Source organism: Gopherus evgoodei, chromosome 4, assembly GCF_007399415.2.
Source record: "Gopherus evgoodei ecotype Sinaloan lineage chromosome 4, rGopEvg1_v1.p, whole genome shotgun sequence".
NCBI classification, from domain to species: Eukaryota; Metazoa; Chordata; order Testudines; family Testudinidae; genus Gopherus; species Gopherus evgoodei.
The window spans coordinates 43,009,484-43,037,356 of record NC_044325.1 but is presented as its reverse complement, the minus strand read 5'-3'; the positions used below and the strand labels follow the sequence as shown (position 1 = coordinate 43,037,356).

At 44.4% G+C, this 27,873-nt stretch overlaps 1 protein-coding gene across 2 annotated transcripts in view; it reads left to right on the top strand.

The window, feature by feature from the left end:
* Positions 1-6,402: 6,402 nt before the first annotated feature.
* ADCK1 (aarF domain containing kinase 1) overlaps positions 6,403-27,873 on the top strand; it is a 131,912-nt gene continuing 110,441 nt past the window's right edge. Inside the window, exons 1-3 of one of the 2 annotated variants that reach the window (XM_030559020.1) lie at positions 6,403-6,500; positions 14,849-14,985; positions 22,163-22,246. In XM_030559020.1, coding sequence (XP_030414880.1) covers positions 6,443-6,500; positions 14,849-14,985; positions 22,163-22,246 — 279 coding nt within the window. In that variant the 5' untranslated portion in view covers positions 6,403-6,442. The remainder of the gene's footprint in view (positions 6,501-14,848; positions 14,986-22,162; positions 22,247-27,873) is intronic. The other variant, XM_030559019.1, reaches the window with a different exon arrangement.

Sequence of the window (27,873 nt, the reverse complement as noted above, 5' to 3'; positions counted from 1 at the left end):
GAATCTCCAGGTTATAGTCAGGAACTAAGGACGGAAGAGGATAATGTAAGGGCCAGATCAGATGATAAACAGTCACATAAAAAAGAATCTGGCACATCAGAAAAGGGCAGACAAATAAACAAGGACAAGTTTTTAAAGTGCTTGTACTCAAATGCTAGAAGTCTAAATAATAAGATGGGTGAACTAGAGTGCCTTGTGATAAAGGAGGATATTGATATAATAGGCACCACAGAAACCTGGTGGACTGAGAGCAATTAATGGGACACAGTCATTCCGAGGTACAAAATATATCGGAAGGACAGAACAGGTTGTGCAGGGGGAGGAGTGGCACTATATGTGAAAGAAAATGTAAATTCAAATGAAGTAAAAATCTTAAGCAAATCCATATGTTCCATAGAATCGCTATGGATAGAAATTTCATGCTCTAACAAAAACATAACATTAGGGATCTATTATCAACCACCTGACCAGGACAGTAATAGTGATGATGAAATGCTAAGGGAAATTAGAGAGGCTATCAAAATTAAGAACCCAGTAATAGTGGGGGATTTCAATTATCCCCATATTGACTGGGAACATTTCACTTCAGGACGAAATGCAGAGATGAAATTTCTCAATACTTCAAATGACTGCTTTATGGAGCAGCTGGTACGGGAACCCACAAGGGGAGAGGCAACTCTAGATTTAATCCCGAGTGGAGCGCAGGAGCTGGTCCAAGAGGTAACTATAGCAGGACCACTTGGAAATAGTGACTATAATACAATAACATTCAACATCCCTGTGGTGGGAAGAATACCTCAACAGCCCAACACTGTGGCATTTCATTTCAAAAGGGGGAACTATACAAAAATGAGGGGTTAGTTAAACAAAAGTTAAAAGGTACAGTGACTAAAGTGAAATCCCTGCAAGTTGCATGGGCCCTTTTTAAAGACACCATAATAGAGGCCCAACTTCAATGTATACCCCAAATTAAGAAACACAGTAAAAGAACTAAAAAAGAGCCACCGTGGCTTAACAACCATGTAAAAGAAGCAATGAGAGATAAAAAGACTTCCTTTAAAAAGTGAAAGTCAAATCCTAGTGAGGCAAATAGAAAGGAGCACAAACACTGACAGCTTAAGTGCAAGAGTGTAATAAGAAAAGCCAAAGAGGAGTTTGAAGAAAGGCTAGCCAAAAACTCAAAAGGTAATAACAAAATGTTTTTTAAGTACATCAGAAGCAGGAAGCCTGCTAAACAACCAGTGGGGTCCCTTGACTATCAAAATACAAAAGGTGCGCTTAAAGACGATAAAGTCATTGCGGAGAAACTAAATGGATTCTTTGCTTCAGTCTTCACGACTGAGGATGTTAGGGAGATTCCCAAACCTGAATTGGCTTTTGTTGGTGACAAATCTGAGGAACTGTCACAGACTGAAGTGTCACTAGAGGAGGTTTTGGAATTAATTGATAAACTTAACATTAACAAGTCACTGGGACCAGATGGCATTCACCCAAGAGTTCTGAAAGAACTCAAATATGAAGTTGTGGAACTATTAACTAAGGTTTGTAACCTGTCCTTTAAATCAGCTTCTGTACCCAATGACTGGAAGTTAGCTAATGTAATGGCAATATTTAAAAAGGGCTCTAGAGGTGATCCCAGCAATTACAGACTGATAAGTCTAACCTTGGTACTGGGCAAATTAGTTGAAATAATAGTTAAGAATAAAATTGTCAGACACATAGAAAAATATAAACTGTTGAGCAATAGTCGACATGGTTTCTGTAAGGGGAAATCGTGTCTTACTAATTTATTAGAGTTCTTTGAAGGGGTCAACAAACATGTGGACAAGGGGGATCCAGTGGACATAGCGTACTTAGATTTCCAGAAAGCCTTTGACAAGGTCCCTCACCAAAGGCTCTTAACGTAAATTAAGCTGTCATGGGATAAAAGGGAAGGTCCTTTCATGGATTGAGAACTGGCTAAAAGACAGGGAACAAAGGGTAGGAATTAATGGTAAATTCTCAGAAAGGAGAGGGGTAACTAGTGGTGTTCCCCAAGGGTCAGTCCTAGGACCAATCCTATTCAATTTATTCATAAATGATCTGGAGAAAGGGGTAAACAGTGAGGTGGCAAAGTTTGCAGATGATACTAAACTACTCAAGATAGTTAAGACCAAAGCAGATTGTGAAGAACTTCAAAAAGATCTCACAAAACTAAGTGATTGGGCAACAAAATGGCAAATGAAATTTAATGTGGATAAATGTAAAGTGATGCACATTGGAAAAAATAACCCCAACTATACATACAATATGATGGGGGCTAATTTAGCTACAATGAGTCAGGAAAAAGATCTTGGCGTCATCATGGATAGTTCTCTGAAGATGTCCACGCAGTGTGCAAAGGCGATCAAAAAAGCAAACAAGATGTTAGGAATCATTAAAAAGGGGATAGAGAATAAGGCTAAGAATATATTATTGCCCTTATATAAATCCATGGTACGCCCACATCTCAAATACTGTGTACAGATGTGGTCTCCTCACCTCAAAAAAGATATTTTAGCACTAGAAAAGGTTCAGAAAAGAGCAACTAAAATGATTAGGGGTTTGGAGAGGGTCCCATATGAGGAAAGATTAAAGAGGCTAGGCCTCTTCAGCTTGGAAAAGAGGAGACTAAGGGGGGATATGATAGAGGTATATAAAATCATGAGTGATTTTGAGAAAGTGGATAAGGAAAAGTTATTTACTTATTCCCATAATACAAGAACTAGGGGTCACCAAATGAAATTAATAGATAGCAGGTTTAAAACAAATAAAAGGAAGTTCTTCTTCACACAGCACACCGTCAACTTGTGGAACTCCTTACCTGAGGAGGTTGTGAAGGCTGGGACTATAACAATGTTTAAAAGGGAACTGGATAAATTCATGGTGACTAAGTCCATAAATGGCTATTAGCCAGGAAGGGTAAAGAATGGTGTCCCTAGCCTCTGTTCATCAGAGGATGGAGATGGATGGCAGGAGAGAGATCACTTGATCATTGCCTGTTAGCTTCACTCCCTCTGGGGCACCTGGCATTGGCCATTGTCGGTAGACAGATACTGTGCTAGATGGACCTTTGGTCTGACCTGGTACTGCTGTTCTTATGTTCTTATGTACTGCAGCACTAGGCTGATAGGATCAATGATTTCCCAGTTGTCACCCCCAAAATCTGTTCCTGATGAATGATCTGGAATGAGCTCAGCTGAGGTCATGATCTTGTTTGCACTAAAACCAATAGCAAAACTCCCAGTGACTCTAATAGCAGCAGGAGCAGACCTTTAGCTCATATTCGCTAGATTGTTTCCTATTGTGACCCTGACTAATTATTTTACATTTGGTCTGCACTAATTTCCCTCCTATTTTACCTACATGATCCAAATCTCTCTTCTCATTGTTTGCTCTGTGTCCCATATTAACACCACTTGCCAATGAAGAGAGAGGCTAGGGTAACACTATGCTGGGATGCCCCACTCACTCCCCTTTCAGCTCAAAAACTGCCCTCTGTACTTACACCAATCAGAGCAATCAACCTTAACTCTGCCATTCCTGACTGTGGCGTTTAATTTCTCATGGACAATGTTTCACCATTAATCCTCACTGCATTCATGTATTTATTTGAGTGTGTGTGTGTGTGTGTGTGCGTGTGCATGTGTGTGGAGGGTTAGACATGGACACTGAGAAAGAGATTGAGACTGAGAGTAGCAGGAGTCCAAGATAATCTTGATAATATTTTGAACATCAAGGAAAATGAACAGTATATTGTCTGTTGTCCACCAGGGATCCCAAGAGGAAGGTTTTCTGAGCCACCTGCTTGACAGTTGCTCACAGAAGCTTAGAGAAAATGACATTCATCCTGAGACTAATATATCTAGGAAAGAAAATGGCCAGTGGGAATCTTACTTGGGTACAGGAGTTGAATTGGCTAGTTTGCTTCAGTATGGTTTTTCGGGAGGCTGAGACTTTGTGCTTCAGAATCTAAGATTTCATGTAAGAAAAAGTTTCTACTTCTTTTAGCTGCAAAAGAAACCTTGAAAATATGAACAGAATACAGCTAATGCACTGATGTTTGCCTGAATCTGCACACAGCCTGAAATAATATCCCTGAGAGATGTAGACTGTATTATTAAGGCCTCTTTTGTCTCATTTTGCTTTTTTACATCCTTGCTTAGCTATCGTTGATTTGTCACCTTTGTTTTTGGTAGGATCAGTTCTAAATGCTGTCTCCTCAACTTCATCCTGAATACTTTTATTTCCCACTACAGATTACACAGCTGTTATTGAAGTTCATCTTATCTTCATTACAGGGACACTGGTTGGAAAATGGAATTGATTGTCACTGGTTTCCAATTAAAAAATATTTCATTGGAGAATGATATCTATTAAATGTTTCAGTGGGTGGTTATCTATCTAGGTATTTATACTACAGCATCTGAATGCATCACAGTAATTACGCTAGCTCATCAAGATTTTAACATTCTCTTCTTTGGTACTCTGTTCCCAAGCATGTATTTAGGCTTTGTTGTTTTGCTGTTTATCATCATCATCATCATCATTATTCTGGGAAGGCTTTGGTGAAGAGCTTAGTTTTACATTTACTCTTGAATATGTTAAGATTTGTCATCATTCTTATTTCTCACAATAAGGAAATTGCTAGTTGAAGGCCAGCTGCGGAGAAAGCTTTCCCCCTCACTCCTGATAATCTTTCCCTTCTTGTTAACAGTTTCATTGTTACTGATGAGCACAGTTTTCCCCGATGGAATTCCGTGCCACTGCACATACGCAGAATTCATATCCCCCACATATTTTTTCTGTCTGCAGAATATAGGTTCTGGTGGAGAGGCACTGAAATTACACCTTTCGTCCACAAGGGGCTGATATGGCATCAGAAGAGAGGGCAATCAGCTGGTGGAGAGGGAAGGGGATGAGACTGTTCTTCAGAGTGGGGCCATGTGAGGAGGCATGGGATGGACAGAGCAGAGCACACAGGGCTGTTGGGGAGGGGTGTCACAGAGTAAGGTTCAGAAGGGCTTGTGGGGGCACAGTCTCAGGAGCTAATGGAGTGACAGCATTGAGCCGGGGCTGAATGGGAATGGGGTTGCAGGACCACATGGGGACAGGGGTAGATGTGCCTGACTGAATGGGAGAAGCTAGGTGTCAGACAGGGTCTGCATGAGGGAGGCTTCCCAACTCCCTAACAATCCCCCCTCAAACCCTCTTCCATACTTCTCCCACGCACACTCAGCAACCCTCTAGGTTCATTCCTAGGCTCCTTCCCCCTCCCTCAGCTCCTCCGTAATCACTGACTCCCCTAAGCCTTTGGACTGCTTCTCAGGGGTTGGGGAAATATGTTTCTATATTGTAGTTTAAATGAATTACTGGTACTCAAAGTTCTGTATTAATATGCCTAGTAAGGAATCCATGTAAACAAAACAAAAAAACAAAAACAACCCCCCCAAAACATTTCCTGATTCTTTTTTTTGTGTTGTTACAGACATACTTGCTGACAAGCAATTTAAAATAAATTACCAAAATAACTGAAACCAGCATAATTATATTGTGCTATTTTGACAGATAAAATATGCAGAATTTTTAAATATTGTACATGGATATATAATTTTTTTGGTGCAGAATTCCCCAAGAAGTAAATGGTGCCCATGTACATTGCAGATAAATACTAGCACTGAGACTGAGGATTATTCCCATCTATGGCAGAGATCAGCAACCTTTGACATGAGTGGGCCGAGGGATGTGCTGGCTGCTGCTACCCACAGCTCCCATTGGCCTAGAACAGTGATCTGTGGCCAGTGGGAGCTGCGATCTGTCGAATCTGCGTACGCAGCAGGTAAACAAACCGTCTCAGACAGAGTGCCAAAGGTTGCTGATCCCTGATCTATGGTATTCTCAAGGTCTCTGTCCCCTGGTTATTCCAGTAGCTTCTGTTATATTTTCATGCTGTTTACTTGCTTCAGGACTTTGAATGATTTAATAAATCTACCAAAACATCAGAAAGTCCATGATGTTGTTTAAGGCAACAAAACTTCAACTCCAGGTACCTGTATTTCACTGGACACTTGATTGGGAAAGACTGATTGGGCAGCTGTCTTATTGCTTTGTTTGATATAAACTGGCAGCAAATCCAGAGGATGGAATATCCTGCTCCTGCCCATAAATATCCACTGCTCATAGTTTAGTGCTCCTGAACACATTCAGGATCTGGGCCATACAGAATCCAGGCTGATGAGGCAGCTGCTCGAAACGGCGTCGCTCAGCCACAGTGCCCACGTGACGACCCCCCCCATCCCTTCAGTGAACTCGCCCAGTGCCCAGCGCCTGTAGTTCTCTAGAGCCCTCCTCTCCTGGGCCTACGGGGTTGTGACCCACAGGACTACAAGTTCCAGCATGCCGTGCGGGGGCGAGACCGTACCATATGCTGGGAGGAGGTCTGTGTTTTCTCCGGGTAAAAGCATCGAGGTGCCGGGAAGCCGGTAAGTACGTGGAGCTGCTGCGGGGAGGGTGGTCCCTGGAGAGAGTGGTGGGGAGGCCCCCTGTCACCCGGAGAAGGGAGGGGAGGGGCTGCGCCTCGTGGAATTTAGAGCGTTGTGTAACTAATCGGGAGCCGGCCGGTTCGGAGGTGCGGGACTGGGGCTAACACAGTCGCCGGGCGGCGCGGGTCCGGCCCTGACTTCAGCCCTCGCTTCTCAGTCCCCCGGCCCAGCTTCTGCCTCCATCTCCCCAGTGCTCCTGGCCCAGCCGCCTGCCCCCCCGTACAGCCTCATTCTCCCGGTCATCTCCGCTTCTGTCCGCCACTCACACTCCGCGTGCCCCTCTCGGCATGGCCAACTTCCCCGAGCAGCGCCCCCTGAGCGGCCGCCTTCTCTCCGCCCCCAGCCCCACCGCATTAGGAAAGGTCCCCACGTCTACCAACTCCTGCTCTCCCCCCGCCCCTCGATCAGTGTTCGCCCCCGCCCTCAGGACCGGCGCTAGGGTTTGTCGCGCCCTAGGCGCACGGCCATTTCGCCGGCCCCCGCGCTGATCCCGCAGTCATTCCTGCGAAGGGTCCTTTGGTCCGTGGCTCAGGTCAACTGGAGCGGCCTGCCCCCCTCCCCGGGCAAAATGCCGCCCCCCTAATAATCCTGGCGCCCTAGGCAATTGCCTAGGCTGCCTAAATGATAGCGCCAGCCCTGCCCGCCCTGGCACTCGTTTGGAAGCAGGCACCCTTGGTGTAGGGTCGGTCTCAGGGCCTCTTCTCGTGTGTTTCACTGGGACGCCCACCGTGTCACTCGCTGGAAAAAATCTCGTCTTTGGCCGTCCTGCTAAAAGCCAGACGAGAAGCAAAGGTGGCACAGAGACCCTGACCCCTGCAGCAGGCTGGTAGTCACGGCACTTACCATTCTAATTCCTGCCGGGTTGCCTGAGTTCTCCTTCCCTGGTAGTGTAGGGCGCTGGAGAAGTTTATAATTCTCTGGAATTTTTCTTTTTCACTGGTAGGGTAACTGCTGGAGCTGTGATTGTGGCTGGAAGATCTAGGGTTCCTCATAAAGTGCCAGCTTCTGGCTTTCATTTCTGTATGTTGTTTATCGAAAAGCTTCACCCTCCCATAGAATTTAATTGAGATTAAAAATCAGTGGCTGGATTTTCAGAAGTGATCAGCACCTCAAGGCCCAATGGCTTAATAGGCAGCTGCAGGTGCTCAGAACCTCTTGAAAGTCCAGTCACAAATAAACAACTTAAACCATATATAAGTTTAACATTTAGTCCTTTCGCTCATATTATTACAAACATTGAAATGGTGTGAATAAGCAGTAGGTCCCCAGTCTGCATCTTGTTGAGGTATGTAGTGACTTTTTGTCATCTGGTGGTTGTTCAATGGCCCATATGAAAAGTTATACAGGTGTCATGGGATGATGGGTGTCTGTCTAATTCTGAGGGGTTTCCACAAAACAAAACTCAGCAGTGTCATTGTTGCCCATCTCAGATGAGAGACCAAGAATTGCAGTGGTCAGAGACTTAATTCCCTCTTCATGTGCAGCAGTGATGTCTCTCCAGGGCAAGGCTCAGACACTTTGGTGAATAAACATGCCTTTGCTGCCTGTGCAGTATCTGTGAGTTGACTAATTGGAGGCTGTTAGTCTCCAAGTCAATCCAGCAACTTTCACTAGTATGAAATTCAATGAAAAGAAAACGAACACAAAACAAAATGTGAAGATGCTAAATATTTTATTATAATTATTATTTATTTATTATTGCAAGCAGGCTCACAGTTATTCCACACATACAATGCAGGATCTATAGTACACAAGTCAAATGATTGAATATGGGAGCTCGGGTCAGTCTGGTTGTAAGTGACACACATAGTACTTAAGCTGCATCATGGACTAAGTCAAGTGAAAGTCAAAGAAGCCAGTTCATGTCTACAGAGGAAGAGCAGCAGGTGATTCATTAGCAAAGTTCTTAATAATAAAATGCAGTTACATTGAGAGGCATATGTCACAGCTGACGGTGTCTTTAAGATACCCCTAGGGATTTTGGAATAGCTCATTTACATGGTAAAAACTCACTGACACCTTATGGAAAACCTTGATATACAATTGATTCTGCCAATTCTATTTCTATATCTTATATTGGAGTTATTTTAGCCCCCCCTCTTACTACTAAGAGATATTCGCTTGAAAACAGGATCTTTGTTGTTTAAGAGCTCAGCTGCTCCTGCTGTTTATTTCCCACCTAAAGTTGCCATCCTCTGCTTGTGACATTCCAGTTAGTGGTATGGAAATAGCAGTGATGTCACAAACTGCAGAATATGGCTTCAAGTGAGAATAAGATGTGGGAACAGATGGACCTACATCCTGTCTTCAGACAAATGGTCTTAATAATAAAGAAGGGAAGAAAACAACCAAAAAAGACAGAAGTGTGTTTTTCTTTGTTAAAGGGAGACACTACCAAGTAATTTAGGCCTCAAATTTACCCCAAAATAGGACTAGAAATGTTATTAATTAAAACTATTTCATAAAATATTTTGGAAGTTGTGGAGAGCATGGGGCATTTCTGTAATATTTCTATGAAAAATGCGTGTGTCTCAGTTTACCTGTTTGATATTATTCTGCTTGACTGCAATAAGTTAAATCAAAAGAGATTGTTAGGGAGAAGCAAACAGGTGATGAAACTATGACAGAGATAAGATGCTTCTAGAGAGAATACCAAGGGTCCTTAAGGGAACCCTGGGGGAATCATTAATTGAGAAATGCCTACCTGCTTGGCTCCAACCAGGCTTGCAAGTTTATTTTGACCTGGCCTGAACCTATGATCAAAGTCACATTAAACTCTTAGAGACACCTGTGTGGAGAGGAAGGGGGGATAGGCTTTGACAAGGAGATGCTGAGAGAATGGTTGCAGTTACCTAAAACTTGCAAAGAAGGAATAAAGCAGGGGTCGGCAACCTCTGGCATGCGGCTCACCAGGGTAAGCACCCTGGTGGGCTGGGCCAGTTTGTTTACCTGCTGTATCCACAGGTTTGGCTGATCGCGGCTCCCACTGGCTGCGGTTTGCTTTTCCAGGCCAATGGGGACTGTGGGAAGGATGGCCAGCACATCCCTCGGCCTGCGCTGCTTCCTGCAGCCCCCATTGGCCTGGAACGGCGAACTGCAGCCAGTGGGAGCCACGATTGGCCGAACCTGCGAACGTGGCAGGTAAACAAACTGGCCTGGCCTGCCAGGTAAACAAACTGGCGAGCTGCATGCCAGAGGTTGCTGACCCCTGGAATAAAGGTTAAGTAAGATTCATGCCGTGTAGGCCTTTATTGTTTTGACACATTTCTGTTGACCGATAATGCTTTATATTGAAAAGGATGAATTGTTTCCTGCTATTTACAAAGACCCTGATATACAAAGGGATTTAGGAACCTACACCCCAGATTTAGATATTTAAATCCCAGTTTAGGCTCCACTGCAATCCACAAAAACTCCTGCGAAATGCTGTAGGTGTTGGCACCTAAGTTTTCAAAGTGAAAGTTCCCCAGGCACCTAAGTTGCTGCCTCTGAGCATGTACACTGCTGCCTCCCTCTAGGCAGCCTGATGCCTGTCTCCTGCCTAAGCCCCAGAATGGTCCACAAATTGGGGGAAGATAGGCGGATGAATGCCTAACTCATGTGCGGGGCTTGATCTAGGAGGCATGCTTAAAGGTAGCCTATCAGATCTGGTCCCATGCAAAATCTGGCCCTTGGTCGAGGTCCTGGGCAAGATAATGAAGTGGCCGCTATGGAATTTGATTAATACAGAATTAAAGGAGGATAGTGTAATGAATGCCAAGCAACATGCATTTATGGAAAATAGATCCTGTTAAACTAACTTGATATTTTTTTTTTGAGGGTGTTATAAATTTGGTTGATAAAGGTAATAGTATAGTATCAGAGGGGTAGCCGTGTTAGTCTGGATCTGTAAAAGCAGCAAAGAGTCATGTGGCACCTTATAGACTAACAGACGTATTGGAGCATGAGCTTTCGTGGGTGAATACCCACTTCGTCGGATGCATGTCATAGTATATTACATCAACACTTAAGACTTCCATAAGTTGTTTGATATGGTGCCATGCAGCATTTTGGTTAAAAAACTAGAACAATGTAAAATTAACGTGACACACATTAAATGGATTAAAAACCGGCTAGCTCAGGGGTTCTCAGACTTTTGTACTGGTGACCCCTTTCACACAGCAAACCTCTGAGTGTGACCCCCCCCTTATACATTAAAAACACTTTTTCATATATTTTAACACCATTATAAATGCTGGAGGCAAAGTGAGGTTTGAGGTGGAGGCTGACAGCTCACAACCCCCCATGTAATAACTCCTGGCCCCTTGCGGGATCCCGACCCCCAGTCTGAGAACCTCTGGGCTAGCTGATATGTCTCAAAATCTAATTGTAAATGGGGAACCATCATTGAGTGGGTGATCCTGCAGAGATCTGTTCTTGGCCTTGTACTATTTAACATTTTTACCTGGAAGAAAGCATGAAATCATCATTGGTAAAGTTTGCAGATGATGCAAAAATTGAGGGAGTGGTAAATAATGAAGAGGACAGGTGGTTGTCTTCTTTTGTATGGCTTGGGTAGGTAGCAACAACTACAAATTTATATCTAAATTTGATAGCCAGCGCATTGCCCTGGTGAATGTCCTTCAGCCCCCAGCGAAAGGACAAAGGGGATACTTAGATATGTGCTCCATTGTTTGTGCCTGGTGACCACAATTGCATACAGGTGTTTGGTGAGGACAAGTCACTAATACAGAGTGATTTGGATTGCTTGGTATGCTGATTGCAAACAAACAATATGCATTTTAATATAGCTAAATGTATGTGTGTGTGTGTGTGTGTGTATGTGTGTATATATATCTATATATCTATCTATATATATATATATATATAGATACACGCATCTGGGAATGAAGAATGTAGGCCATACATACAGGATGGGGGACTTCATCCTGAGAAACAGTGACTCTGAAAAAGATTTGGGTGTGATGGTGGATAATCAGCTGAACATGAGGTCCCAGTGCTATGCTGTGGCCAAAAGGGCTGATGCAGTCCGTGCATGCATAAACAGGGGAAGCTTGAGTAGGAGTGCAGAGTTATTTTACCTCTCTATGTGAGGCGTGGCTGCTGCTGGATGTGTCCAGTTCTGGTGTCCACAATTGAAGAAGACTGTTGATAAACTGGTGATGGTTCAGAGATGAACCACCAGGATGACGAAAGGATTAGAAAACCTGCTTTACAGGGATAGGCTCAAAGAGCTCAATCTATTTAGCTTAACAAAGAGAAGGTTAAGGGGATGACTTGATTACAGGCTGTAAGTACCTACATGGGGAGCAAATATTTAGTAATTGGCTCTTCAATCTAGCAGAGAAAGGAATAACTGGATCCAATGGCTGAAAGCTGAATCTAGACAAATTCAGACCAGAAATAAGATGCACATTTTTGACAGTGAGGGTAATTAACCATTGGAGCAATTTACCAAGGATCATGCTAGATTCTCCGTCACTGGCAATTTTTAAATCAAGACTGGATGCTTTCTAAAATGCTCTGATAATTATTTGGGGGAAGTTCTATGGCCTGTGTTGCCTTGTAGTGAATGACTCAAGGAGCTCAGTCTGTTTAGTGGAACAAAGAGAAGATTAAGGGGACACCTTGATTACAGTCTGTAAGTTCCTGCATGGGGAAGAAATATTTAATAATGAGCCGAGAAAGATGTCACATGATCCAATGGCTGGAAATTGAAACTAGGAAAATTCAGTTTGGAGACAGGGCATAAATCTTGAACAGTGAGAGTAATTAACCAATGGAACAATTTACCAAGCACTCAGCTGGGATTTGATTCCCCGCCTCCTTTTCTCTCTTTCTTCCCCTGCCATCTCCTCTGGCTGTTCTGTGTGGAGCAAGGAAGGTGCCTAACTCATCCCTCAAGAAACTATTTAGGTGGCTAAGCCACCTGTCTCCAGGTTCATGGATCAGAGATAGGTGCCTAACTGTGTGAGAGGGAGAGGGACAGGGACAGGGCTTAGCACACACCTCCATTGTCAGCATCTCCCGTTGGCTAATTCAGATGGTTCCCTGCCTAGCATGCTTGCTTTTATCAATTTAATTCTAAGGGTGGTCTATTCGTGTAGCTGAAGTCGAAGTGTCTTAGTTAGACTTACATGGCTGTCCTCACGGCAGTGAGTTGACTGCTGCGGCTCCCCCGTTGACGCTGCTGTTCCTCCTGCCTAGGTGGAGAACGGGCGTCGATCTCCGATAGATTGATTACTACCTGCTGATCTGACGGGTAGTATAGATGTACCCTAAGGCATCTAACTCTTCCCATTCATTATATAGGAAGCCTACATGCCTTTGTGGATTGCAGGGTTGTTCTGTGACTTTTTTCTAGGTACCTGAAAGTTAGACTGTGTGATGTTCAACATTGCGACTCCTAGATTGCTTTGTGGATCCAGGCCAAAGTTTCCAAGTTCCTGATTCCTGCGGGAACTGAGTCAAACTGACTCTTCTGAAGGAGCTCCTCTGTGAAACAGGGATGCTGAAGTCTGGGATCCAGTCTAAGAGTGATAGAGTCATAGGACTCCCCTTTGAGTGAAGTAGAGCCCCAAGACCTGCCATTAGGAAGAGTGCACTCACAAGCGGTTGTAACTAGGTGCAAGGGTCTGTGATCTGTGACAGAAGTAAAAAAGAAATGTGGATAATTTTTTTCATTTAATTGCTGAGTATCTAAACCAGCAGCCTTAGGCTTTCTTAACTGGAGTGAAATTGATTAGAAATGGAAAATGAAACTGACCCTCCTAATTCCATTGCCAAAGATAAATGAAATTTAAAAAGAAGAACTACATCAATGGAATGAGGGGGAAAAAAGTGAAGTGGATTTGTAAACACTTTCCAGGTTTGAATAATCAAAAGTGCCATTTAATAAAGCAGGGAAGGACGATGTTAGAGAGAAGAGAGAATGTTAAAGAGTTTCTGACACATCATGACATGCTTTGGGGAGGGGGGAAATCTAGTTAGAGCCTAGCACTAAAACAGAACTGCCCAACCCTGAAATGTCTCAATCAATAATAATAGCGCTTATACAATACACGTTCAAAGCACTTTACAAACATAAATAGTTAATTCAACCCTTTAAAGTAGGGGAACAGGTATATTATTGTTTTCCCTATTTTATAAGGAAACCGAGAGTGAGAAGTTTAGAGGTTTGCCCAAGATCATACGTTGAGCTAAAGGCAAAACCAGGACGAGGACTCTGGTATCATGACTACCAGCCTCATATTCTAGCTATTGGACCATACTGCCTCAGGCAGGATCATAAATGATTATTCATTTTTTGCCTCTTCTCCCATGATAATGAGAAGGCAGGTACCTTCCTGGCTTGTCGCTTTGACCAGGTCACCCGCTTCTTTGCCTCCTTCCCCTGGCTCCCCTTTCCACGGCATGAAGTACAAACTACTTGTTTTGACTTTTTAAGGCACTTCATGGCATGTCTCTATCCTACCATCTACTGAGACATTGACCCCCACCCCTCCACTCAATCAATAATGACAGCCTTGCCTATCCATTTGGAACATTTTCCCACAGGCACTTTTGTGCTTCCTACCCATGGGAGGAGCTCCCTGTAAAAATCTGTAACTATCCTCCTTTAAATCCCCCTTTAAAACCTACTAAAGCCTACAAAACTCATGATAATGGTTAGGCAGCTGTTGTGCTGTGACTACTGCTTATTACACTAATCATAACTGACTCACTGTTACCTTGTGCGCCTGCTGTTTGTTTTATGCTTCCGTTGTCTCTTGTTTTATACTTAGATTGTAAACCCTTTAGGGCTAGGGATGATCTTTTTGTTATGTGTATGTACAGTGTCTAGCACAGTGGAGCCCTGATCTTTGATTTGTGGCCTCTAGGCACTAGACAACTATTGTAGTATACTAACGAGCTTGGAACAGAGCTCCTTGTGCACCTGCTTACTGATCACTATGAAACTAAGGTACAGAGAAGCATTAGAGTTGAATCAGTGGCAGAGCGGGGATTAAAGCTTGGAAGACTTGTTTCCCATGGCCCCTGCTCTAAGCGTTAGACCACACTCTCCTCTTATAGCAAGAGGTAGAAACGATGAGGCCTGTTCTAATAGAGTCTTCTGCTCTAACAAACCTTCACATGCTCACTTGACAGCTGATACAACCTGAAAAATAAGTTCTGGAAGGAAGCACTTGGATGACTTTGGATTTATGGCCAAGTCTGGCCTGAATTGATCCTCATGTACTCCCTTCTTCCACTCAAGTGGTGATGGTTCCTGTTTTGTATCTCTGCAGTGGTCGCCAGCATGGCCAGAAGGGCCTTGAAACTTGTCTCTCTGGCAGCAGCCAGCTCTGGTTTCTACCTGTACAGCAGCAAGTACCTGGATCCCAATGATTTTGGAGCTGTTCGGGTGGGCAGAGCCGTTGCCACAGTAAGTTTCACCCTGGCAGGTTGTGTGAGGGTAGGGTGAGAGATTTACTGGCTGGGTTAGAAGGATCCTCAAGAGGGAACTGGAACTCAGTCCTGGCGCTGAGTTTACTGTATTGATATGTTTCAAGTGCACAGTTGGCTCTGAGCTTCAGGAATTTGGGTTTTTCTATGTTTTGTTATTTGTGTGGGGTAAAAAGGTTAAACATGTAGAAGGGCTGGAGGGTAATTTACAGTGAAGAGGAAGAGAGACAGAAAGAGACTGTGACAATGAGTGAAAGTATAGCTTATTGAGGAATCTATCTGGAGAGCCCTGTGGGGCCTACAGCCACTTTGCTATGTCTCTTTACCCCACATCCCCTTCATCCACTTCTTATCCAGAACTCAGTCCTGGGCATCATCCCACTGCTTTTTCCAGTCATTTTGCTTTGAAGCTGCTTACTGCATCCTTGATGGTGGCTCCTCTTTCTCATAGACTCACAGACTTTAAGGTCAGAAGGGACCATTATGATCTTCTGGTCTGACCTCCTGAACAATGCAGGCCACAGAATCTCACCCACCCACTCCTGTAACAAACTCCTGACCTATGTCTGAGCTATTGAAGTCCTCAGCTTGTGGTTTAAAGACTTCAAGGTGCAGAGAATCCTCCAGCAAGTGACCCGTGCCCCATCTGCAGAGGAAGGCGAAAAACCCGCAGGGCCTCTGCCAATCTACAGTAACAGCTCACTGAAAGGACCATGTTGCTGAATGAATACTATGTTGGGACCCTGCCTGTAAACTTTGTCTTGGGGTCCTTAGTGGGAGGAATTTGGGTAGGGGAAGGTGTCTGGATGTGTTTTGGGGGGATTATTGTCAGGGAAAGGGTAAAGTGGGAGAGGTGAGGCAGGAGATGCACGTAGGGGCAGCACACACACTGTTTCTAAAATAAATGCCAAAGAGCTCCACTAGTCCTGGATGAGTGTTATCTTCATTTCACCACAGATGTTGATCACAGCATCCAAAAACATGAGCATGGCAGCTGACAGCTAGACAGGTTGTAACCCTCTCCATGAGAGCCTTCTCTGGAGAATGCATTGGCAGCCAGAAACAAGGTAGAGCAGAAACTGTGTAGGAGATCAGTCTGCTCTGCACCTCTGTTGTGCCATAGGTTTGTCGCTTCAGGCCAGGAGCTCCATCACTTACAAGCCCCTGGTGCTAAGCAGCTGTCAGCCTGCATCTTTTGCACTTTTTAAATGCTTCATTAGTGAGAATTACAAGGAGCGCCTCCTGAGTGCAGGACGGCAAGGAGCAGTTTCTGTAGCTGATCTCAGAATCCATTACCTTTTACACACGCAGGCTGGAAAGATGTGTAGGCCAGAGCAGAAAGTAATGTGAGGAATGTCTGGGACCTGAGAGGGTGTTTGTTTTGAAAGTTTATGGCAGAAACATCAACTGCCACCACCTTATTAAAAATAATGCAAAGTATAGTACTTGGCACTTTATCATTTCAGTGTCCCAGACTAAGGAGTCAGTAGAGGGGGCTTTGCAACAAACTGATCCATTAAACAGTAATAAGTCACCAGGGCCAGATGGTATTCACCAAGAGTTCTGAATGAACTCAGATATGAAATTGCAGAACTACTAAAGGTGGTATGTAACCTAGCACTTAAATCAGGTTCTGTACCAGGTGAGTGGAGGATAGCTAATGTGATGCTAATTTTTTAAAAAAGGCTCCAGAGGTGACCTGTCAATTACAGGCTGGTAAGCCTAACTTCAGTACCAGGCAAATTGGTTGAAATTCTGTTCTTTACTATAGTTAGCAGACGTATAGATGAACATGGTTTGTTAGTGAAGAGTCAACATGATTTTTATAAAGGGAAACAATGTGTGTACAAGGGTGATCCTGTGGATACAGAATACTTGGAGTTTAGAAAGCCTTTGACAAGGTCCGTCTCCAGAGGCTCTTAAGCAAAGTAAGCAGTCATGGGATAAGAGGGAAGGTCTTCTCGTGGATCAGTAACTGATTAAAAGATAGGAAACAAAGGGTAGAAATAAATGATAAGTTTTCAGAATGTAGAGAGGTAAATGTTGTGTCTCCCAGGGATATGTACTAGCATCAGTGTTGTTCAACTTAGTCATAAATGACTTGAAAAAAAGGGAGGTTGCAAAATCTGCAGATGATACAAAATTAACCATGATAATTAAGTCCAAAGCAGACTGTGAAGAGTTGGGATCTCACAAAATTGGATGACTGGGCAAGAAAATGGCAGATGAAATTCAGTGTTGATAAATGCTGAGTAATGTGCATTGGAAAACATAATCCCAGCTACACATACAAAATGATGGGGTCTAAATTAGCTGTTACTATTCAAGAAAGTGATCTTGGAGTCATTCTCTGAAAACATCTGCTCATTGTGCAGCACCAGTCAAAAAAACTAACAGGATATTAGGAACCATTGGGAAAAGGTTAGATAACAAGACAGAAAATATCATAATGCCACTATATAAATCCATGGTATGCCCACACCTTGAATACTGCATGCAGTTTTGGCCACCTCATCTCTAAAGAGGTATCTTAGAAATGGAAAAGGTATAGAGAAGGGCAACAAAATGATTAAGGGTACGGAACAGCTTCTTTGTTAAGAGAGATTTAAAAGACTGGGACTTTTCAGCTTGGAAAAGAGATGGCTAAGGGGGGATATGACAGAGGTCTAAAAAATCATGAACGGTGTGGAGAAAGTGAATAAGAAAGTGAATGTTGTTACTCCTTCACATAACACAAGAACTAGGGGGCACTCAATGAAATCAATAGGCAGCAAATTTAAAACAAACAAAAGGAAGTTCTTCCTTACACAGTGCACAGTCAACTCGTGGAACTTGTTGCTAGGGGATGTTGTGAAGGTCGAAAGTATAGCTGAGTTAAAAAAAGAATTAGATAAGTTAATGAAGGCTAGGTCTATCGATGGCTATTAGTTAAGATGCTCTGGCATGCAACCCCATGTGCTGGGTGTCTGTAGCCTCTGATTGCTGGAAGCTGGGAGTGGATCACTCCATGATTGCCTGTTTTGTTCATTCCCTTCAAATCACCTGTTATTGGCCACTGTGGGAAGACAGGATACTGGGTTAGATGGGCTATTGGTCTGACCCAATATGGCCTTTCTTATGTTCACTGTACAAACACCACTGACCAGCTGTATACCCCAGGGGAAACTGAGGTATAGAGAGGTGAAGTGACTTGCCCGTGGCCACAGAGGGTGTCAGTGGCAGAGCTGTTAGAATTCAGCAGTCCATTGCTCTCAGGCTCAGTCTGCTACTAGACTATATTGCTGCCATATATTACAGGGTTTTACAGCAGCAGCCGCAAACAATATCCCACAAAAAAATCTTGTGGTCTCTAGCCCCTGTGAGTACTGGAGTGCTCTTTTAAAAAAAAAAAAAAGAGAGAGAAAAAAAAAAGAAAAGATGGGGAATACTTTTTTAAATGGTTTATTTCTTCTAACATACGTAAGGCCACATATGTCAGGTTGCTCCAGTGTGAGCTTCTCCCATGCTGCCGCACTAATGACCTCTGCCTTCTCAGCCCTAGCGATCTGCTCTTTATCAGGGTCAGAAGGTGTTAACTCCTTTGTTTTCAAGTGTTTCTCCCCGAAAAGAGGGATGGAGACTTCTTTAAAATGAGGGCTTAGATTCTATTGCAAACATGTGCCTCTGGGAGCTGGGGACCTCGACGTGGACCTATAATGCCTGTCCCTTAATCCAGCCTGGGCAGACCCCTATTTACCAGGTCAGTAGGCTCCCATAATTGTTTGTGATTTGAGAGGGGGGAGAAGGACTTCAGTCATGTTAGTCAAAATGTTCAAAAGTTATATTCAGAGAAGTACCCAAAAGTCTGGATGCTTAACTCAACCTCTTGGGGCAAAATCAGGCTGCAGCTAGTGGCACTGTCTTCAGGGCGTGTGCAGGCCAAATTCAGCAGCAACAGCTGTAAACATGAAACAAAGATGTGGAGAGGGAAGACAACAAATCTGACCTGCCACTATATTCTCAAACTTTTGGCGAGTTTGAGTTTTGCTAGAAGGTTTGCATCAGTTCTTAATTTGTCCATGTGTATTCATCTGTCCTTGTTAAACTTCCTTTCTTATGTGGCTTGGGGGAAAACTCTTGCCTGAGTTCAGGTTTGGGGAATCGAATTTTGCTCATGCTTGGTCAGTCTTTGAGAGCCTAGCAGAGAGAAAACCCAGAGAGGCAAGGACGCTGAGTGGGGACTCCCCCAGGAGAAGGGGAGATCAGGTGATAACTTGAGGGGAGTGGGAAGCCAGCAGCTGGATGACTCAAAGTGGAAGCTTCATCCTCTGAGAATGTTAAAACTAGACTTGACAAAAGGCTGGGAAATGCACTATGGGCACCAATGCTGCATTGCCATCAAGAGGGACTGGATGATCTCATAGGTCGTCTTATATCTATGAAGATCAGTTCCTCTGGAGCATGGAGCGCAAAGAACTAGTCTTAGATGAAAGTGAAGTGCTCTTTGGGGCCTGGAGAGCAACAAGTCAAAGAAAACCTCTGCATTCTGGATAGCATTAGAAATCTGACGGAGCTGCTTTGTTTGCCCTCTGCCCCTTCCAGGGTCTAACACTGGCTCTGCCTTTTCAGAAAGCATCAAGTTAACATCCTATGTCTTAGCTGAAGTGCATCTCAGACAGTTTGGGGATTTAGGAATGTCAGAGTTGCCTATCAGAATCATCGTAATACTAATTTGTTGTTCAAGATTATGATGTAATTAGTAACTGCTTAATTAAATTTCCTCTTCCTCTGTAATGCAGGGCAATCTGTTAGCTGGTTCTTTTCAAGTTGGAAGTGATAATTACCATCATGGACAAGAGATAACATACGAACCAACCCAAACCTTCACCCAAAGCTGATCCAAAGGTCCCCCTGTTCCAAAGCTATTTTTTGATGTTGGTAAATGCTTTGGACAGAGGCTTGTCTGAATCTTCCACAGTTTGCCCATTGCTCATTTCTAGTGACTCTCTTTCTAACGCAGAAGTGCCATCGTCTCCTTTGTCTCCAGAGAGCTGGGCTTGTGGACGTTAGCTGTGCTTTGTGTAAAGTGGCCCTTCAAGTTTTACACTGGTGCTGGGCATTCAGTCCACCACAGAATCAAATGCCCTGTACGTTTTGAGATGTTTGGGAATTTGATTCCAGATCTATATTTTGCAAATGGCTCCTGTCATTACAAAGGGACTGAACCCCGAGTTGGTGGTGGGGATTGAAATCCAGATGGGAATTCTTATCACAAATGCAACAATTAGACTCATAGACTTTAAGACCAGAAGGGAACGTGGTGATCATCTAGTCTGATCTGCACATCACAGGCCACAGAACCTCATGTACCCACTTCTGTAATGGACATACAACCTCTGGCTGAGTTACTGAAGTCCTCAAATCATGATTAAAAAATGTCCAGTTACAGATAATCTGCTATTAACTGGTTCATAACAGCAAGTGACCCATGCTCAGTGCTGTTAAAACTTTGTGAAATTGCTCTGAATATTTCTATCTCTGTTCCTGACTGTAGAGAGAGAGAGAAACTTTAGGCCTAGGATAAAATTTTCAAAAGCACCTAAGTCTCATTTCCAAACGTGATCTAGGATCTTCAGAGTCTAACTCCCCATTGGTTTTAATGAAACTTACACTCCTCAGTGCCTAAGTCTCTCTTGGACTTAGGCCCATCTGTCACATAGGCACTTGAAAAGGGTTACCTTGTCTACATTGCCTTGTCTACAACTTTTAACCTAGTTTATAACCAGTTGCCTGGTCAACTCCAAACATGGCTTGTGTCCACCCACTCACATGGTTAACAGGGTTAATAAGTAGAGTAGCTAAGAGTGTTTCACCCTTGCCAGTAGCTTGGCTACATGGTTGTCTTCCTTAACCAGGTCTAACATTGTTCTTTTGCATGTACAGCGCTACCTTGATATAATGCCACCTGATATAACATGAATTTGGATATAAGGCGGGAAAGCAGTGCTCCGAGGTGGGGCGGGGCGGGGCTGCACACTCTGGTGGATCAAAGCAAGTTCAATGTAACACGGTTTCACCTATAACGCGGTAAGATTCTTTTGGATCTCAAGGACAGCGTTATATCGAAGTAGAGGTGTAGTTGGATCCCCATATTATATCTTTGTAACCAGGTTGTCCGGTTCTCTCTGTGCACTGAACATCCCAAAAAGCACTGCCCCTTACGCTGCTCTGCATGCATATCTTTTGGCCTCGCTCTCACCAGCTGAGGCCAGGAGGAAGGGCTAGCTGCCCAGGTTTTCCCAGCACTCACTGATATGAATACAGATGGGCTGTGTAGTAGGTGTGAGTACAATGGTAGAAAAGCTGCTACATGGATGCTAACTGAATTGTGTGATTTGTAACCAGTGAAGGTGTCTGTAATGCTGATCGGTTACCAAACCACAGGAGTAGTTGTGGTGCGTATGGGTGTTAGTCTGACATATCTCCTGTACCATCCCTCAAGTAATAGCTTAAACATCACAATTTAACACCATGGCAGCTGTTCTGGCATTGCCAGTCCTGGATTTGCTTTCAGGGTTTGGATAGGAGGGAAAGGGAAAGACTCTTGTTCATATGCAGGCCTCAGGCTGTTTCTAGTTAGTTTCACATCCTGCTCATCATATATGCGGGACCTGGTTTGTGGATAAGGCATGTGATTGAGTATCAAGGCTTCTTTCAGTTCTGTCCCCCAGCTCTGCATTTGTCTCACTGTGTGACACTGGCAAAGTCACTTCCCTACCTGTCCTTTTGATTTTCCCCATCTGGACAATGGACATTATCCTGACCTGTCTCCCAGGGGGGTTGGGATATTTAATTAATTAATTAATACCTGTAAAGTGCTTTGATGGTCTGGAATAGAAGGTGCTCTAGAAGTACAGAGTATTACTTATTTTTAATAGCTCCATGTTACTGAATTTCCTGCCCTGCAGGGAAGTTTTCCATAAGTGTAAACCACTGATTTTCATTGATGTGACTGTTTTTATTTGTATTACTTTTTGTTCCTTGTGACCCTTTTGTTTTAAACTAAACTTAAATGTAGAGCCTAAAGCTAAATAGAAGGAGTCCCTTTAATAAAAACTTAGTTGGCTTGATCAGAGATTATTGCAGAGTCTTTATACTGTTTCTGGCTTGGTTTTCAGACAGCTGTTATCACCTATGACTACCTCACTTCTCTCCGGAGTGTCCCGTATGGATCACAGGAGTATGCTTACCTCAAATCACAGGTAATGTGACCACAGCACAGGGCTCTGTCCCCCAGAGGCTTGGCAAGCAAACAGAGCTCTACTAAAGGCAATGCAATCCACCGAGCTACTGCCTTAGTCAATCAGCCAGTGGGATGAAAGCAGGTTTGATTCCCACTACAGGCTCCTTGCTGCTTAGACTGAAGTGGAGTGCTACTGATGTAGTGCACTGCGCTGCTGGGGGAGTGGGAAGGCAGGTGGCCTTGTGTTGCTTAGCAACAGCAAGAGAGTCTTGTCTCTGTCCTGCTTGGCCAGTTAGTTGGTGGGGGCTGTAACATAAGGTTTGAGTGAATTGAAATGGGGCAGATATGGTGGATGAGTGGTGAATCCTCTGGGATCAGTCAGGGCTGCAGAGCATCCCTGAAGAAATTGAGAAGTAATTGGGCAATCTAAGGGACTCTTCACTGCCAGGCTTTCTGTCACTGTGTTCTGATGTAACTAATTAATATGAATAAAAATAGCATCTGTAGTGACAGGAACAAAGATTATAAATTACAACTGCTCTGCCAAGGCCTTTCAAACTTGCCCTCTTGTTTTTCAGATCTAGGCCCTTCCCACCTGCACTGCCAGGGCCCTTCAATCCTGACCCACAGATCCTTGTGTTTCAGTCCTGTCCCTGCCCTGCAGCCCCTCTGCTGTACTAGTCCTGGGGCCTCTTCAGAATAAAGAATATGGATTGTGCTGTTCTATGCCAAATTAGGCAGTAATTTTGCAATAGGACTACCAAGCCTGTTTTGTTTTTTCACCTAACACGCCTAGGAGTTAGACTCCGGTGTCCTGAGGTGAAGAACTAGTGGATTGGGCCACCCACCCCCCTACTGCCACCACCAGTGCACCACACAACCCTTCTTAGTATTTAGTAACATATTCTTGGCTTTAACTAATTCAAAGTGCTTAGAAGTGTCTTGCAGAGCAGCCTGCCTGGGGTTGCTCTCACCTTCCCCTTGACAAAAGAAATAGCGTTTGTAGCTCTTCTAATCACAGGCGGGTGTCACTGAAGAAACTGGTGGTAGATGCCAGACTGACAAACTTGGGAGTTTGGAGCTTTCTCTCTCCGTCTTCCTGTGTCTCTGCCATCTCCATAACTCTCCAGTAGCCCTGAGGACTATGGCTTTCTCTCTTGGATGCTGGATCCAATCCAGCACTAGTTGGTAGTGAGTGAAAATCACAACCTTCTGACAGCTGTCCATTAGTCTATGTGAATAGACGTGGTGGGTTCTCAGTCCAGTTCCTAGTGGACAGGCGTGCACAGCACACGACCTGCCGTCATAATCAACTGACCCCCAAACTGGCAACTTTAGAGTAGTGGCCCAGGACTGAGTGGGAGACTGAACTCCCCTAGAGTTGATCAGGCCTATGAGCAGTGTGATGGGAGGAAGCTTGCTCTGCCGCTGCCTAAGTTGTAGCTGTTGGCTCAGAAGCCTCCAGATTCCAGGCTTGTCAATCTGGCATCTTCCCCAGCATTAGAAGTGTTTTTAAAAGATTGTATTTTTGAACCCTGGGTCTGCAGAAGGGCTGAGTTGTAGCTGCTGTGAGAGAAGCTGAGGTGGTGGAGTCGCCGGTGCTGCAGACTGCTTGTAGTTTGACAGCTGTTTCCAGCAGGCCTTGCAGAACTCTGACCTTTTGCCGTGTTTCTCCATGGCCTCATTAACCTCTGTCATGCTGCTTCTGATGGTTTGCCGATTTGTGCTCTGGACATCAGAAAAGGGCCCCTGTTCATTGGAGCTGTGCTGTGCTCTCCCCGCTTGGCAGCCAAGAGCAGCTGAGTCAGCACTTGTGCCTTGGCAGAGCGAGTCAGTGCGATGCAAGAGGACTTAGCACCATGGCCTGCATTTTCTTCAAGTCTTAGGCTTCTGAGAGGGGAAAGCCAGGGATATGGAGGCTGTGAAGCAAATTCAGGCATAGCATGAGCAGGTGAAATTCCTTCTGTGAGTGTATTATCCTGGCTTGTCTTGCTGTTGGGGGAGTATTGTGGAGAGGAGCGTTTTAGCTGACAAATAACTAGGAATGTGGCCTTCTAGCAACGCTCTTGGGATGACTGGGCTAGCAAAGTGTCAGATATGCAGAAGACAATGACCCTGCAGTGGGGCTGGGGAATTGCATACAGAACCCTTTGGTTTTAGGGCACTGGTCCCAGTCCAGCCCCAGGTGGGTAGTAACTGAAAGCCTTTACTACCTGACAGCTATTCAGTGGTCTCTGTGGACTGTTCGTTGGGTCTCTGTCTGGTGCCTCATGGATGAGTCATCAGAAAATCCACCATCAGACCTAGCACTAATTGGCCCCTTGTTGACCATCAGCAGTGGCCAAGAGAGACTGCATTGCCCTCTCAGTCTGAGGGTGAGTCCCTCCAGGTCAGGGGCATGGTGCGCTGGCAGGTGGCAGTATGTGTTTGAGGGACACCAGCCCCGTGGTTGCCCATGCTGCACCTGTTCCGTGGATAAACAGAGGCCTTCAGTCTTCAGGGCTCTCAATCTGGCACCAACATCTCCTATTTTGTCAGCCTCCCCACCCCCACCTTTTACTCCAGCAGTAATATCAGCCTCAATCCCCTGTTTCTGTGCTGCTCCCGTGACTATTTTTGTGTTTCATCATCCAGGCCTGGACTGATCCAAACGGCCATTACCACCTTCTGCCTCCCATCCCTCATCAAGGCCCACATCAGCTAACAAAGCTACAAGAAACTAGCCAGCTGACAATGGCCCAATAGAGAGTAACTTGGGGATAGCTGGCATTTATTTTAAAATGTTGTGTATATATTCTGACTGGCTGTTTCCTCCAATGTCTTCTGCCCTTTGTATGCTGCTCATTCGCTTAGCCTGCCAACTCCATGGGGCAGGGACTGTGTCTGCTTGTGAATGTAGACCGTATGCAGCACATTGTGAGTGCTACTGGAATATAAAGAACACATGCTCGCTGTGTAATAATAATTTCTATTAAGCAGCTAAAGAGAAGACCCTGAATAACCCACTGTTTCAGTTGAGAGGTAGGAAACCTCAGTGGCAGCACCAGTTCCTGAGCCTGTTGGGGCCAAACAGGGACATAGTCATTAGGAAACAATTAAATACAAAGCAGATTAAGAAAGAAACAGGTTCCCTGGGGACTCATAGCCAGGTTCTCACTTAGCTCCAAGGAAACCTCTTCAATCTCACTCTCTTTTTCTGTCCCTCATGGGCCAATTTTGATGCTAATGTTCTCAGCTAGGCAGTTCTCAGCACCTCTTTATGATCAGCAAATTGAGGGAGTATTTACAACTTCCTATGAGACAACAGTATGAGCTGGGATGTAGCCATGTCTCTCTGAGATCTGTTAACCTCACCTTGATGCTCTCACTTCTCTTTGCCTCTCCCTCGCTCCAGCCAGGAGGTGTGGGGAGCTACTTCTCTGCTAGTACCCTGTGCCCTTTCCCAGCAACCAAGTGAGATAAGAGCCCTGTCCTTGCCACTCCTTGTGCTGATACTTATAGCTGTCAGTATCAGGAGTGAAACTGGCGTCAGCCATGTAAGTTTCACACCTGCCAGAACAACCTTTCCAAACAATGTTGGTGGCTTGGCAAGCACGGTAATCCTAAACTTCAGTCTGCAGGGAGGAATCTCATGGCACTCCTAGCACTTCCCTTCAGTTGCTGATAATGCCAGTAAGTGCTGATCCAGTGATTTTGTGATCGTCTCTGGCCATATTTAGCTCTGGAGACACTGGATACTTAGTAGGATGTATATGTGTGTCCAGTGTCAGGAGCACCCCAGGAGATCAGTACTTTCACAGGTTTATGATATGGTCTTGATCATTCCTGTTAGTTGGCTTAACTTGTTGTTGGTGGGATACATGCTAAAGTGGGCGTTGCCTGCTCATCCCCTCATGTGTAATTCAGATCACAGGGGAGGTGAGGGATGTCAGCTCAGCCACCTTTGTCAGGTTGGAGATTTCTTACTTGATGTCTTCCTTTCTTCTCTGGATTGTGACATTTCTTCAGGTTCCCTCTCTTTCTGGGAAAACACAGACTCTCCGTAATGTCTCTAGCTCTCTAATCTCTCTTTTACCTACCCCGGGGCATTTTGAACATGCTCATCGCAATAGCATCTGGGTGCCATTGTTGACACTTCATAAATGGATGTTGTTGTCTTTTTGCAGGTCCCACCTTCAGATCCGAAGGTGTCACAAAGCACAAAGTTTGTTTCAGGGCTGGCATCAAAGTGTAGTGGTAGTAGCAATTAGGTGTGTGCCATCTTGCCTATTGGTACAGAAATGCTGCATGCTCAATGTGACACCCTGGCACCTCCTTATTCACCACTGTCATGTAATTATGATATGTTTTGTACAAAGTGTGCCTTGAGGAGGTGTCATTCTGTAAGTCTTGATCTGCTGGACATTAATATCTCATTGACGTGTATGTACTATTATTGTATGTGAAGTTATAAAATTTGACTGTGTATGTGTTACTGGAACCTGTTGTGAGGTTGAAAACACCCACAAGCAGCCTTTCAGGTACAACAGTAAAAAGGCCAAACAATGTTAATGGCTTACTAAGGAAATGCACACAAGCACAAGGGTTACCCCAGAAACTGTGTACAATAGAAACCTCTCAGAGATAGCACTGCACAATGGGAACTGTTTGACCCAGGTCACAACAAAAGAGCTTTCCAGCAAGTGGGAAGAAGATATAAAAGGGGGAAATGACATCATGATGGTACCTCACTCTCCCTACAACTACACATCTGGAAACACCCGAGGAACAAAGACTGAACTGGGGGAAGTGATGGTCCCAGGCTAAAGGGATTTGTAGCCTATGTATGAAAACCTGGGAAACTGCAAAGCAAAGGCAGCTTGTGCAAAGCAAAGGCAGCTTATGTCTTAAGAATCTGCCAGCCTGCTTATCACTCAGAGTGAGAGTTTGCTAATTCATATCTTACCTATCTCGTATGTTAAGATCAGTTTGTGTTTTTTGTTTATTTTCTAGGTAATCTGCTTTGATCTGTTTGCAATCACTTTAATAACTTAAAATCTATCTTTTTGTAGTTAATAAACTTATTTTATGTTTTAATCCAAGCCAGCGCGCGTTTAACTAAGGTGTTTGGGGAAAATCTCAGCTTGGTTATCACAAGTGTGCATGTCCTTTTCACATTGAGGGGGAGGCAGACTGGGTATTAAACCCATATACTGACCAGATTTGGCCAGGGCAGGATGGTACTTCTCTGGGATCCCAGACCGGGAGGCTGGTGGTTAGAGAGCCTACACGTAACCGCAGTTGAGTGTGTTCCTACCTGTGTGAATGCTGGTGAAAGTGCAAGCTTGGAGGGCTTTGCAGCTTGTCACAGCAGCACAGTGTGAAAGGGAGCCCAGGCTGGTGGGTCAGAGGGCTCAGTGGTACCCCAGTTCCAAGTGGCACCCCAACGGGAACCCACCACAGCTGCCAGGCTTGAATAGGACAAAGATCCCATGATGCATCAGTTTAGTGTAACATGTAGATGCTGAAGACATGGATGTCATCATATGTTAATAGGGAGGCAGTGGGAGATGAGAAGGGAAGGAATCTGCACTTAGAAAGTCTCTGGACATATTTAGTCTGTCCATGAATTAACTTTGTTGGCTTCAGAATTGCTTTGTCAGGGAA